The sequence below is a fragment of the Lepus europaeus genome, chromosome 1 (genome assembly GCF_033115175.1).
Source record: "Lepus europaeus isolate LE1 chromosome 1, mLepTim1.pri, whole genome shotgun sequence".
NCBI classification, from domain to species: Eukaryota; Metazoa; Chordata; class Mammalia; order Lagomorpha; family Leporidae; genus Lepus; species Lepus europaeus.
Window position 1 is genome coordinate 18228727 of NC_084827.1, and position 14628 is coordinate 18243354.

The 14628-nt window shown below is 53.3% G+C and overlaps 1 protein-coding gene across 1 annotated transcript; it reads right to left on the minus strand.

The window, feature by feature from the left end:
* Window positions 1–68: 68 nt before the first annotated feature.
* MEST (mesoderm specific transcript) lies at window positions 69–13283 on the minus strand. The gene is made up of 12 exons (XM_062199757.1): window positions 13227–13283; window positions 10683–10837; window positions 9064–9143; window positions 8654–8731; window positions 8401–8537; window positions 7427–7485; window positions 5344–5384; window positions 4738–4808; window positions 4422–4523; window positions 2899–2975; window positions 2048–2111; window positions 69–1259 (listed from the first exon to the last, which is right to left on the minus strand). The coding sequence occupies exons 1-12, from the start codon at window positions 13250–13252 to the stop codon at window positions 1142–1144; spliced, it is 1008 nt and encodes a 335-aa protein (XP_062055741.1). The 5' UTR covers window positions 13253–13283; the 3' UTR covers window positions 69–1141.
* Window positions 13284–14628: the final 1345 nt, after the last annotated feature.

Below are 14628 nucleotides of genomic sequence, written 5' to 3' on the forward strand. Positions count from 1 at the left end.
ATAGAAAATAAACACTTATTCCAGTTTCAAAGTTGTTATACTTGAAGTTGCTAATAAAAAATGAATTTAAAATAATCACTTAATAATCTTGCTTTGACTTAGACAATGAAACTGTGGCTTTAAAAAAAAAAAAAAAGTATTCAGCACCATTTGCTCACAGGTCTTTCAGAATTTGTTCTAAAGTTCCTGGAACTCTCGGGCATTGCCGAGAGCTCCCGGCACTGCTGAGCTGTGTGAGGAAGCCACTGTGGGACAGCCACTGGGAAGTTAAGCAGTCATCCTAAGACTCAGTGCACGCTCCACAGGGTCACTCGGACTGCACACCAGCCCCTCCCCTCCGCTGTGGCTCAGGAGGGCCATGCTTCCAGGCACTGAGCTCTGGGGAGGCGGACTGTTGTGTGCTGTCAGAGTGGTCTTCCCAGCTAATAACGGCACACATCTCTGCCACAGATGGACTTGGTCCTTAGTGTCCTGCGATTTTCAGACATTCTGTAAATCGTTTGGGTGCCCAAACACTGAGCGTGTTTCAGAAGGCTCATGACTCTGGCAGGGGGAGGGTCTGCTGGTTGACTGGCTCAGGGACAGGTCAGTCAGTCCTGAAGCACACCGAGAGTACTGTGTTACGTAAACCAACACCCACGTCAACTAAATGTCTATAAGTAGAAGTAGCTGATGAAACTAAATCTAACGTTACAACAAGGGGGACAGAAAACCGTGAAAAAGCACGTGTCCTTAAAGGCATCCCAGAGGACGTACGCAGGCCCCTCCCCATCCTTTCCTAGAGGACTCGGACTGGGCGAGAGGAGAGCACTTCTGGCTCTTCAGCAGATGCCCACAAGTGTCTCCTGTGCAGAAGGATGTGTGCCCTACGCGTCACTGGTAGTGCCGCCAGAATTTCCCAAGAACGCACAGACAGCGGCAGTCAGACACGGCCAGATGCCGTCAGAGGGACGGGAGACGGTGTTACGTCAGCTCGGCGCCTCTGCTGGCCTCTTCCTGCACACTGCCCACCAGTGTGAGGGAAGGGACTCCTGTGAGGGGATAGTGGGTGGCCAGGACCTCTTTGGGGCATCTCCTCCTAAGTGGAATGCACACAGAGAAGGACACAGGGAGGTACTACAGGGAGGCTACTCTTTCCAGCTCAGAAGGAGTTGATGAAGCCCATGTATGCATTCAGGAAGCCCATGGGGTCCTCTAGCTGTGGGTAGTGGCTAATGTGGTCATCCAGAATCGACACTGTGGACCTCGGCAGCGTTTTCCTAGTGGAAGAGAACAGCAGGTAGGTGAACGGAAGGCTATGGGGGGGGGGGGTGGAAGCCAGTGGGAAGACCCAGTAGAAACGCCCTTGCAGACACACCACACTGCAAAGAACCAACAGCAAGTTGAAAATACAACACTTTTGCGACAATGGCCAAAGCAGGAGGACATCCCACGCCTCAGAGAAGTGGGACGCATCAGACAAGCAGATCCCCTCAGCAAGTCAGTGCCCAAGCCAAGAAAGCAAAGGACCTTCCTGTTAATTCCAGGAGATGAGAAGAGGGTGTTTGGTTTAAAAATGTATGTGAGCCATTTACTGCTGTGTTGTGTCCACTCAGCCATCGGAAGGCATGGAAGATTCTTACGTGACACAGTGGAGATTTCACACTCCAGCACGTTCTGAGTAACTCCCTACAGAGAGTAACAGCCAGTGAGAAGGCGCCCTTCCACAGAGCTCCCATCTCCAGCTCCTACAGTGTGCGTCGGTCAGACTACAACGTTTCTTAAGATACAGCCACTTTCGCTCTTTGGTTCACATGGTAGCTTACCTGTACACCAAGGAATAGGTAGCAGCCACTCCAGCGAAAACAGACTGTATAAACCAAGAGAATATGTAACTGAATCTCTCCACCTTTATGTTTATGTTAGAATAGACTCCTTGATTTGTCTTGTTCCTGGATGAACAGCCAGTGATGTCAGAGACAATGGCTACAGCTAGCAGCTCTCAACAAGTAATTTTGTGTACCACTGTCAAGATGAAATAGTAACAAAGAAGACCTCCGCGACTCACCTGTACAGTTCCAAAAACTCTGGATAGGGATTTATAGGATCCAGTGGCCCATAGATAAAGTGAACTAGGGAAGAGAGAAGGGGATGAGTTACTAACAGCTCGCCTGTCTATTCTGCTCCCATACTAAAATTTTAAGAATTTTTTTCTATAAATAAGTCATGTTTTAGGATAGGCAGTTTTATCAGGTAGGTTCTAAAGAACTGTTGGGAACATTTCTCTTTGGGACGGTCGTTTGGTCCATCCTCCAGCTCTTAGGCCCCACTTCCAACGCTCTCTTCCTGGCAATCCAGGACACTGCCATTCTTGACATCTCTTCAGCTGTAAGTGACCCTATTCATTTAAAAGTAATAATTTCCCGAGCACTAACTACTATGTTTGAGAGACCATACCTATTTTCTTTTTTAAATCTGTGAGAATAAAGAACGGAGGAGCACAAACCACCAGCAGCAGACTGATCGGGAACCGGAGAAGCCTTGGTCCCACAGTCAGCTTCTAATGTGGCAGTCCTGACGAAGCACACTACAGAGACCAGGGACCCCGGCCTCCGGCCCTGCACGCCTCACCCCACACCTGCCGCTGGTGTTCCAGAGGTGCAGGGCAGGGGTACCGTGCAATAAAGGGCTCCCAGGGAAATGTGCATTCCCGACCAGAAAATGATTTGGGGGCGAAGGTATAAGTGTGTCCCAATATTGAACAGCACAAACTCACTCCACTAAAAAAAAAAAAAAAAAAAAGCTGTTATTTATTTAAAATTTTATTTGCTAAATCGGGTAACCCTAACTGGAGGTGACAGAAGTTTAACCCCACAGTCTTTCAATTTTCCTATCAGGAGGGAACATAAAAATACTCACTGGGAATAGTTACAGAGGCAAGCGCTCCCACCCAGCGTCTTCTAAACTTCTTCCTCTGGTTGATGTACTGTAAGAGACTATAGGACAGGAGAGTCAGAACGGGCAGAACCAGAAACCTGGACCGATAGGCAAAGGCCTACAATGAACCAGAAGGAACACAAGATACACACTCGCTTAATACTTGGCATTCCTGGCAGCGGCCTGCTTGATTTACCAATGTCACAGAGCTCCAACGTGAGAATGCGCAGCTCTGTGTGTCCACCGAGAAGGGGTTGTGATGTAGAAGGCAGACGGTTGGATTTTACGGGACAAAAGCCTGGTCTCATTTGGCTCTGCTACTAACCAGCTCTGTGATTCAAGGGTGTAACACACATCTTTTGACTTCAGGTTCCTTGTTTTTAAAGCGAGATTGAAACACAGCAGTGAAGATGCCCAGATCCCACGGTGGAGCAGCTGGGTTGATTGCCCTATTCCACTCCCGCTTTCGGCTCTCTGCTAATGCGCACTGGTGGAGGTGGTGGGTGATGGCTCAGACAGCCAGTTCCCCGCCACCCCCATGGGAAACATGGGTTGTATCCCCAGTTCCCAGCCGTCGTGGGTACCGGGGAGTGAACCGCAGATGAGAACCTGCTCGCTTTCCCTCTCTCAAATAAATAAAGACTGAACTGTGTGACCTGTCCGTGGACATCTGCCTCCAGGACTTAGAAGTCCATGCACACAAAGCTGCCTCCTCGGGCCACAGGAAGGAATGGAGGAAATCCCTCTTCCTCCAGGGTCAGGTGCCAGAGCCACCTCTTAGAATTCAGACTCACGTGTTCTAACTGTTCTGTCTGCCTGGCAACCTCAGAACTGTTATTTTTGTAACCTCAAATATCATACCTCTTAGTATTTACATTTTGGGAGGAAAATTTAGAAGAGAGTCTTGTATTTCAGTTTTTTAACGTTAACAAGAATCTGCAGGGATCCCGTGAGAGTCAGGGTGGGAAGGAGCAGTGGCTTCCAGGCGTGCACAGTTCTCAGCAAACCCATCACTTAGCACCCTGGACCAGCTGGCAGGAGCACCGGGCTTTATCTCAAATAGTTCCAGATAGCTCTATCTGTAGACTGCTCTGTGAAAGCAGCCACATTCCCATGGGAACCAAGGGAAGGGACTTCTTTGTAAAGACAGATATATTCTGTCACTGTTACTACAAAGAAAACTGCAAAAAGAAGAGCTCTGGGCTCAGAGAGGCACTAGGCTCGTTTTCCACGCTCTGACTCCACACTGAAGCATTCAGTATCCCTACAAAGTGCAAACTGCTTGCCAGAGTCCGTGGGCCACCTACAGACTGCGATAGCATTACAGTGTACAACTGGTCCTCCCGAATTCTCGGGGCTCACTCTGTGGCTGCTCCCTTTTTGGAAAGGGCACACCAGGCGTGGTTTGGGCTTGCTCCTTAGGTCAGAAGCACCCTTTTTGTGATAGCACACAAGCCAGCAAGCTTTCTGCCCCTCTCCAACACAAGCCAAAGGGTTTTTCTCACCTGTCGATAACTAGGTTCCCGTCGTTGTTGCGGACCCCTGCCCACATGTCCCACAGCTCACTTTCCGAGGGTCTCGTGTAGGGCCCGAAGACGGGGGTGAGACTGAAAGAGACCAAAATGCGGAGAGGGAAGTGTGAGCGGATGGAGACAGGACCCGAAGCTCCAAGGCCGCAGTTTGGCCCTTAACTGACTTAGGAATAGGCGGCCAACCCCTTTGCTCTAAGACAGCAAACCATAGGATGTGGCCCAGAACTATAATGGCAGCAGCTTTTCCCCGCATCGTGCCCAAGTCATGGTTCCTCTGACGATGACTTACCCTCGAGAGAATACGAAGAAATTCATGAGCCGCGTGAGGATGGGCGACAGCACACCTCCGTCTTTGAGCAGCTGCCGACAGAGGATCAGGTGTGAAAACCCAGGCTCCGGGGCGCGACCGGCAGCCCAGCAGGACAAAGGGTTCTACTCGAGCAACAGAAAAGCTATCTAGCCAAATCTACCAAACTGTTTAGGACTTTGATTTTGTGTGGTTTTGTTTTACCTGCCCTTGTTCTCTCACGGAAGACAAATCTTAATTCCCTTAAGTTCTGTTCTTCCCTAACTAAATCCCACTTTCAGTTCTGACACATGGATGTTGAGACTGGAGTCCAAGTTTGTCCAGACATCAAGTATCCATGTTGACAGAGCTGCATTTCTGCAAGTAGGTCTCCATTTCTCATTCTCAAAAGTAGCTCTACGTTTTCTGTAGGAGCCCCACCACCGCATTTGCCTAAAGAGAGGAAAGCTAAGTGCATTAACACAATTCCGTGAGGAGGAGAACTTCCGCTAGGACCCCCTGCTGTCGACATGGCCCTTAAAGTGTCCCAGCATGCTTTGGGTCTGCACACATCTGACAACAGACGCTCGCGTCGGCGAAGTGGCTGACCTTTTGAAGGAGGAGAGGCCGGTGCGTCTCGGGAAATATACCTGCGGGAGAGAGGAGCCTCTTAACCCTGTACCGACAACCACGGGTCGAGCCTATAGTGAACGCTAGCATTTGGGGGGCTTTACTGCCAAGACAGAATTACAAATAGAAGCCCATACAGTCACGTGCAGCACAGTGGTCTGCACGCAGTGACGCCCGTGTGCCTGCAGAACTGTGTCCCCTAGTGGTGCAGGCACCTCGTTTGTCCCAGCAACTCTGCCACGTTCACACACTGATAGAACTGACCAAGGACAGCTGTTAGCACACATCCCCGTCATAAAGGACCCGTGACTGCACTGTCACCTACTTACTTCTCCAGGGAATTCTGGGTCTCACTTGTCCAATTGTAACCCACTGGAATTCTTTTCCACATTTTATGTTACTTTTTTAAAAAGAGATTTATTTTATTTGAAAGGCAGTTAGAGATCTTCCATCCACTGATTCATTTCCCAAATAGTTGTAATGGCCAGGGCTGGGCCGGCCTGAAGCCAAGAGCTTCATCCAGATCTCCCTCGTGCGTGCAGGGGCCTAAGGACTTGGGCCATCTTCCGCTGCTTTCCCAGGCTATGAGCAGGGAGTTGGATCAGAAGTGATGCAGCTGCGATTCAAATTGGCACCCATAAGGGATACTGGCGCCACTGGCCACAGCTTCATCTACTACAGCACAACACTGGGCCTGTTTTCTCATTTTAAAGTAAGAGAAATGAGGTGGAAGGAACTTACAGGGCCCCTCAGTACTGATGATCAAGCTCTGACTCCCCTTAGCATCTCCCATTTATCAGAAGACACAGTATTGTTAATGATTCGTGCTGCAAACAAAATCTAATGTTTACAGAGAGAGACAGGTCTTCCATTTCGCTGGTTCATTCCCCAAATGACTGCAATGGCCAGAGATGAGTTGATCTGAAGCCAGGAGCCAGGAGCTTCTTCTGGGTCTCCCATGCACGTGCAGGGGCCTGAGGACTTGGGTCATCTTTTACTGCTTTCCCAGGCCACAGCAGAGAGCTGGATCAGAAGTGGAGCAGCCGGGTCTCGAACTGGCACCCACATGGGATGCCGGCACTGCAGGCAGCAGCTTTACCAGTTATGCCGCAGCACTGGCCCCAGGTTTTTCCTTTTCTAGCTCCCTCTCCATTCAGTGGTCGACAGCCCTGTGTTTAGAACGAAGGGATGGATAGACTGCTCTCCTAAACCGTCCACAAGGAATTCAGAGGACATTTGGATATTCATGGATTTATAAGCAGGGTTCAATAGGATACAAAGAAAAAAACACCTCCAAAAGATCTAATCAAGGGTTCACTTATTTCTAACTGAAACAAGGCATTGCCATCAATAAAGAATTGAGGAAGGGGCCAGCGCTGTGGCTGGTGGGCAAAGCCTCCGACAGTGCTGGCATCCCACATGGGCACAGGTTTGAGCCCTGGCTGCTCCACTTCCAACCCAGTGCTCTGCTAATGGCCTGGGAAAGCAGTGGAAGATGGCCTAAGTACTTGGGCCCCTGCACCCACATAGGAGACCTGGAAGAAGCTCCTGGCTTCGGATTGGCTCAGCTCCAGCTGTTGCAGCCATTTGGGGAGTGAACCAGCGAATGGAAGACGTTTCGCTCTGTCTTTTCTCTCTGTAACTCAGTCTTTAAAAAAAGTTTAGGAATCAAATACTAAATACTCCGTAGAATCAGAAGCACCTCCTGTGTTTACTCTGTACAGCGCTTACACCCCTCACTGTGTCCTCATCGTGGTCAACGCCAGACACTGCTTCCTCTCTCGCCGAGATGGAGGCACGGCTTACTTGAATGCAGCTTATCACTGACCGTAGTCAGTAAAATCACGTTCCTTGTAATCATGTTTATTTTACGTATTTAAAACATTATTCTGAGAAAGTGTCCATAAATTTCACCAGATCACCAACGCAGTTTGTGTCACCAAAGTACCACCACTCCCCTGGTTAACTGTCTCCCTGCAGGATCGTCAGATAACCATTTAGATGGCACGTGGCCCTTCGCGGCTACACCCCGTTTCCACCTCCTGCCAGGCGGGGCAGTTACCTCCATTTGACAGGCAGAGACTCTTTATGGTAAGCCGACCGGATCGATTCTGCTTGTACCTAGAACAGAGCGTGAAGCAACAGACATTAGCTAAGCAGACTTAACACCAGCACAGAGCTCAGGACAGATTCCCAAGAGAGAAAGGTTCAGGACCCATGTGCAAGGATCTTCAAAAAGCTCATGGAATATATAAAGAATGTATGTATATTATGAAGAAAATTAACCCATGGATTTAAAAAAACATTTGCACCAAAATAAACGTAACATCTTAATTCTGTTTTCCATGAACTTTTTTTTTTTTTTTTTTTTGACAGGCAGAGTGGATAGTGAGAGAGAGAGACAGAGAGAAAGGTCTTCCTTTTGCCGTTGGTTCACCCTCCAATGGCCGCTACGGCTGGCGCACCGCGCTGATCTGAAGCCAGGAGCCAGGTGCTTCTCCTGGTCTCCCATGCGGGTGCAGGGCCCAAGCACTTGGGCCATCCTCCACTGCCTTCCCGGGCCATAGCAGAGAGCTGGCCTGGAAGAGGGGCAACCGGGACAGAATCCGGCACCCCAACCGGAACTAGAACCCGGTGTGCCAGCGCCGCAAGGCGGAGGATTAGCCTGTTAAGCCACGGCGCCGGCCAAACTTTTCTGTTTTTCAAAGATTTATTTTGTTCTATTTGAGAGGCAGACTTAGAGAGAGAGAGCTTCCATCCACTGGTTCACCCCCCAGATGGCTTCAGTGGCTGGGGCTGGGCCAGGCTGAAGCCATGTGGGTGCAGGGGCCCAAGCACTTGGGCCATCCTCTACTGCTTGTCCCAAGCCATTAGCAGAGAGCTGGATGAGAAGAGGAGCAGCCGGGACTTGAACCAGCAGCCATATGCTGGTGTCACAGGTGGTGACTTTGCCTGCTAAGCCACAGTGGCAGCTCCCTGCCTGCCATCTTAAACTGCACACCCTGTGAGGGCTCCAGCGACTGTGGCCTCACTGACCTGTAGAGCAGTTCCTGAGCCACGATGTCCCCATAATCATGAGACAGAAGGTTGACCCTGCGGTTCTGCAGCCCCAGATGCCGCAGGAGTGACTCCACGATGCTGGCCTGCTCAAATATGGAGTAGTGGTGCGGTCTCTGTGGGAGGAAGAGCCGGGTGGGCAGGGTGAGGCGCGCAGGCAGCGCTCCGCCAACTGACCCCTCCGTCCCCGCGCACCCCTGCCCCGAAACCAGACCCTTCAGCTGCAGCTCACCGGTTTGTCACTGAAGCCAAAGCCTAGGAAATCCAAAGCAATCACGCGGTGGAACCGCAGGGTCAGACCTTCCCAGATCTGCAGGGAAGAAAGGAGGACTTGAACTCCGTGCTCCCGCCCCAGCAGCACAGAGCCCCGCCCCTTGTTCTCTGCTGATTGGGCAGATTTTTGACAGTAAGAACAACTTCACGAAATCACCACAGGCCCAGCCGACGATGCTCTTGGCTAAGTGCTTCATCCTAGTAATTAATTTCTACTGAGAGACAAACTCCAGCTTTCTTAACCTGGCAGTTCTTTCTTGATTGCCAGAGTGTTTGAATCCCTCACGGTAAAGGGGAAACAGTTCAACATTCCAATCCTTGATTTGGGGCTTTTAAGACCAGCAGAGTGCGGAACTCGGACGCGTTTACCTTGTACCAGTCGTAGCTGGATGTCGGAAAGCCATGTAGAAGCACGACTATCTCCGGGCTGCCAACCACACCCACCGAGTCTGGGAAGAAGAGAGGTCAGTTAGGCTCGGGCCCGCGCAGAGAGCCTTCGCGACACTAGAATTCCAGTCTGAGACAGAAGACAAGGACGACCAGTGCTGTTAAAATGACGCGTGTCTTTTGAAAAGCCAAGTTTATGAGGTCAGAAATGCATTTTCTCCCATTTTATCTGTATATTAAAAAATCGTCAATGGCATATTTTATGTGAAAATACTTGAAGGTAGTTTACTGTCATTTAGAGTTTTTTAAAAGCATATCCCTGTTTTTATATTACTGATATGCAAATTATTTTCATAGTAAAATAAACTCACAGTGAAACATACACAGTCACCACACGTCCACTACAAGCTCCTTGGGCCTCACTAGTGGGTTCTCATGCAGCAGCTCTGGCTGTCGAGCACCTTGGCTGACACCACGGGGCCCCTGCTCACTCGTGCAACAGAGGGGACCCAATAACACGTGTGACACAAACAGTCACAAAGCTGCCAACTGTAAAAAGGGCAGTTAACAGACATACGAACTTTTTAAAATGCATATGACAATAGGGAATGTTTAAATTAGCCAAACGTTTAGATCGTAAAATGCCTTATAGTATTGGAATAAAACTGATATATACTGCCCATTTGATAAGGCTTTCAAAAATCATTTCATCTACAATTAAGATCTTTGTGTATTTTTTATTTTAACTTTTATTTAATAAATATAAATTTCCAAAGTACAGTTTATGGATTACAATGGCTCCCCTCCCCCCATCATCTTATTCTTGCGCATCCTTCCATTTACACACATAGGACTGTTTGAAAATTTAAGGAAAAAGTCAACAGCACACATGATGCTCACTCATCCACAGGAACTATTCAAAAACACTGAAAACCAAGAAACCACCAACATGAAAATCGTGTGTATACTTACTCGACCAACTATAGCAATGAGAGGAGGTCAGGAGCAATAATGAAAAACGGTTTATGACAAACATTTTTCGTTATTGCTCTTGACTCCCGCCCAAAAGAATTCTTTTCCAATCTGCGTCTCCGTTTCGTCGCCTATGTAAAAGCAGATTAAAGGTACCTTTCTCCAGGTGCAGTTAAGCATAAGTCAATGCCTGGTATACAACAGTTACTTGAGCAGCAAGCAAAATAATTATACTTAACAAGTTCATTTGCACAACAGTGTAAGATTCAAATCACATGGGGTTACATATACAATGATCTTTATAAAGAACAATTCAATACAATGAAATCGGGGCTGAAGAGAGAACCAACGGTAGTTAACCTAGGAGCTTTACAGTTGTTACCTAACACTAGGGGCGCTCAAAGAAGAAAGCTAGTATCAACACAGTCCGGTCAAGAAAACTTTAGTAAAACATGGACTCTAAGCAGACTGGCATCTCAGATCCACTCCCCAACCCTGCCAGCATCATCCCGCGAGCAACCCCCCCCCAACACACACACACCCCTACACCCCTCGTTCCAGCACCAAGGGGCGACAGTGAGCAATGGACACACCTCACACCCACATGTGGCAGCCGTCTGGTTCCTTACCCTGGTAGAAGATGCGCAGCCCCTTGTAGGTGAAGAACTTGCCAGAAGACTTCCATGAGTGAAGAGCAGGGGACAGCTGAGGGGGCGGGATGTGCAGGTAGGCGGCCAGGAGGGGCACGGCCAACAGCCCCACCTGGACCCACCACTCCCTCATCCTGCGGGAAGAGCAGTCACGGTGACACGGCGCCCTCTTCTGCCGTCCGCCCGTGCCGTGCCTTTGGGCCACCGAAGGTCCTCTACAGAGAAGGCCGCCGTGGCCCTCCGCCCACCCCTCCAACTCCAGGGAAGAAGTACAGGGCTCAAAGGCGTGATCTCCACTAATTCAAACCCTCAACCCCTCCCCTGTGCTGACACCTGCTGAAAAGGTGTGTATGTAAATTAAAGAGGACTAAAGTATTGTCCATCCTTTCATTGGCTCTTAGCAAGTCTTGGGGGGAGGGGAGGGGGAGACTTCCCTCCTGTTTCCTCTAAAAGCTATACCACCTGCTCACCAGCCCCCACCAGGGATATGTCTAAAAAATAAATATGTGCTACTGGCTTTTTGTTGTTGTTGTTTTAAAATATCAAAAAGATATGTATGCACTACTAGTTTTTTGGGGGTTTTTTAACGCTATCGTTTGACCTGGGGCGGGCGGGACACTGGCAGGTGTAGAGTCCGGGTGAGAAGCAGAGGAGCCGCGCTGCAAACGCCAGCCTAAGCAGCTTTGTCATGACCCCGAACGTCTCATCTCCAGAGGCCAGGGCAGCAGATTATATTTCTGCTTTTCTTAGCAGGCTCCTGAGATGCGCATTTGATTGCCAGGGCTCTTCCCTTGGCCACCCGTGCCCGCAAACATCGCAGAGCGCATACCTGGCACGTGCTTTGTACACCCATTCTCCCATGCCCAGGACTCCAGGGGTCCCCTCCGTCTGCCCACAGTGACCTGTGCCCAGTAGGGACAGGAATCGACTTCCTGTTTCTAGTCTGAGGCTTCTGATGGCCACCAGGTTGAATGGAAACAACAGCCCGAATATAAAGAATACCTTCCAAAACGGAAAGCGCCAAGAAGATGGAGCTGTACGTGCAGGGAGGGACCCGATAGCGGGCGGGTGGCCGGAGCTCAGGCGGTTACCTGGGATCTGGCCACAACTCCTACCCAGGGCACGCTGATGCAACCCACAAAATGCTTTCTTTTGTCTTAGCTCTAAAAAAAAATAAATAAATAAGCCTGTGGCGCCACGGTGGTGAGGATTTGCGGCGTTGAAAGACGCTCGGCTCCTGTGCCTAAGCTTTAGGCGGCACGAAGGGGTCATTTGCTTGTTTTCCCCTCCAAAGTACCTGTGCGTAAAACAGACCCGCTAATTTGGTCCAGCCTTTTGGATAGGATTGCAAGGGGCGCCGGAACACGGGTAGCTCACCACCTTAACCCCAGCAGCAGCAGCCTACATCCCAAGGCCTCCTTGTGAGGGGAGACGACAGGGAGCGGTGGGTCCCAGCCCTCGCCGCCGCGGCCTCGGCCTCGGCCTCCACCCCAGCTCGCGCGTCCTCGGCCGGCAGCAGCGCCCTGCCCCACCTGTCTGGCGTCGCCTTCATTCAGGGTCCGCAGTGACTCAGCATGGCCAGCGGAGCGGCTCCTGGAGCGGGCAAGGGGCAGGCGTCCTCGCAGGTGCTGGGGGTCTGGACGAGGTGCCCCCCCCCCGCCCCTGCCCGCCAACCCTCGCTCGGTCACTCCAAGAAAGCAAACAGGCAGCCCCTAGGTGGCCGTCGCCTTAGTCACCAAGCAAGTCCGTAGGCTAAACGGTAAGACAATTTTTTTTTTAAACCACGATCGCCATGATTTGGCGAGCCAGGATCCAAGAGAATAAATTCAATGCATTCCAGTCCCAAACTTTCCGAGCCCCGATCGTCGACTCGCGGGACGCCACCTGCGGATGGCGGGAGACCGGCTCCGGCCAACGCGCCCGCCCCACAAAAGGAGTCGCAGCGCGGTCACGGCCCCCTGGTCCGCCGCCAAGCCCCGTGCCGCGCCGGCCACCGAGGGCGGAACCCCGCGCCCGCTGCGGGAACGCGGCGCGGGCTCGGCGCACACCTCCGCGGGAGCCCGCGCCGGCCTCGGAAACCCTAAACCGCGCCACGTCGCCGGGGTCTCCAAACCGCCATCGCCCCCAGCGGCGACACCCGCGCTCTCCAGATCCGAAATCGCGCCCGCGGCAACACCCGGGATCTCCAGATCCCAGATCGTGCCGCGGCATCATCGTGCCAACGGCAACAATAGGTCTAAAGCTCAAACATCGCGCCAGGCAGATTCGGGGGTCCAGAAATCCCACGTCGCGCCACCGCCACGGTGCAGTCTAACTACCGGGGGTCTGGAGACCCTCGGTCACATCGGAGCAGTGACCGGCTGGGAAAACCATACATCGCGCCAGGGGCGTCCCAGGGTCCAGAGATGCTAAGAGAGGGCTGCGTGCGGCATCCACACCCACCCCCAGGCGGGCAGCCCCCAGCCCGGGCGCGGGCGTTCCGGGCCTGCCGGCCACACCCCCACCCCGGCCGCGCACACCCACCTGCGGAGGCGATCCCGGCGCACCATGGCCGCGTTATCCCATGCCGCCCGCCGCAGCGTTGCGGTGCACGGGGGCGCCGCAGCTGCGGGCGCCGTGCGTGGGACTGGCAGCCGGGGCTCGGCCCACGGCAGAGGCACAGGCAGCCGGGGCCCGGCCCACGGCGGGCGGCAAGCGCCGACCTGCGAGCGGCACTCGGCGGTGCGCACCGCGGCGCGGCACTGCACCAGCCAGGCGGCTGCGGCAGAGCAAGCCGGGGCTGCAGCACCCGCTGGGATGCGCTGGCTGCCGCGGCGGTGGCTGGCAGACGGGCGCCCATTTATGGAGCCCAGCCGCGCCCCGCCCCCGGCCCCGGCCCGCCCCCCGCGCCGCAGTGCCCCTCCCACCCGCTCCCGCCGCAGAGCCCTCCCCGCGGCCTCGCTGCGGCACAGATGGGGCGCCCCTCGCCGCAGCTCCTCTAGGGGGCCCTGAGCATGCCAGCTCCCGACCAGGGCTCTGCTGCTCTCTCAAGACCCCCCAGTGCTGCACTCCAGGGTCTGCGGCACAAACCTCGCTCGGCACGTTAATGCTGCGGAGGCGGACGGCAGACCCCCAGAACCCCCTTCGACCACCCACGGGCCTCCAGCCCGTGCAGGGACCCACTCAGAGGGTCCCGGGTGTGGCGCCTGATCCCACCCCAGCCCCGAATTGTAGCAGCGAGCCTGAGAACCTGACAGCCCGCTAAGTGGCCCCCGGCCACGGTGACGAGCACGGGTGCACCAGGGTCCCGGGAGGCGAGCCGCCGGACACAGGGCCAGCCGCAGAGAAAGCCGCCCTTCTCGGAGGACGCGATCCCGAGACGCAGGGGCCCCCAGAGGCGCGGGGAAGCGGGGCAGAGTGGTCGAAAGGCATCTAGGAGGCCTTGGTCAACGGCAGAGTAGCAGCATCCGTGTTCCTTTCTTGTCACCGGGGGTTCCCGTGGACGCGCAGGCTGCAGGAGAGCCAGTGCGTCCAGCGGGGGCGCTGCAGACCTCTCCCGCGCTGCACCCCGCCACCCGCAGCCCCGGGAGGGGTCTCCGCAGGCCGGCTTTGCCCGGCCGGGACGCCGCAGGGCTCCCGGCCACCTATCAGGCACCGCCTGGGGGGCCACCTATCAGATACAGGGGACCACCGCCAGGGAGCCCGTCACCAGAATGTGTGTGGCGCAACAGTGGGTACACTTCTGCAGGGGGCTCCCCGCGACAGGGCCACGACAAAACGCCTCCGAGCTCTAACATTTCGTCCCTAGCCCGTCAGACCCTCAAAGGCTGAGTGAGCGCAAGCATCGGGCACCTTTTCGTACCCCGGAGCCCGCCACGGCGCCAGCCACACAGCGGGCCCCTAGGAAATACTGCAGGAGTAAGTACAAGAACAGGAGGTGCACAGG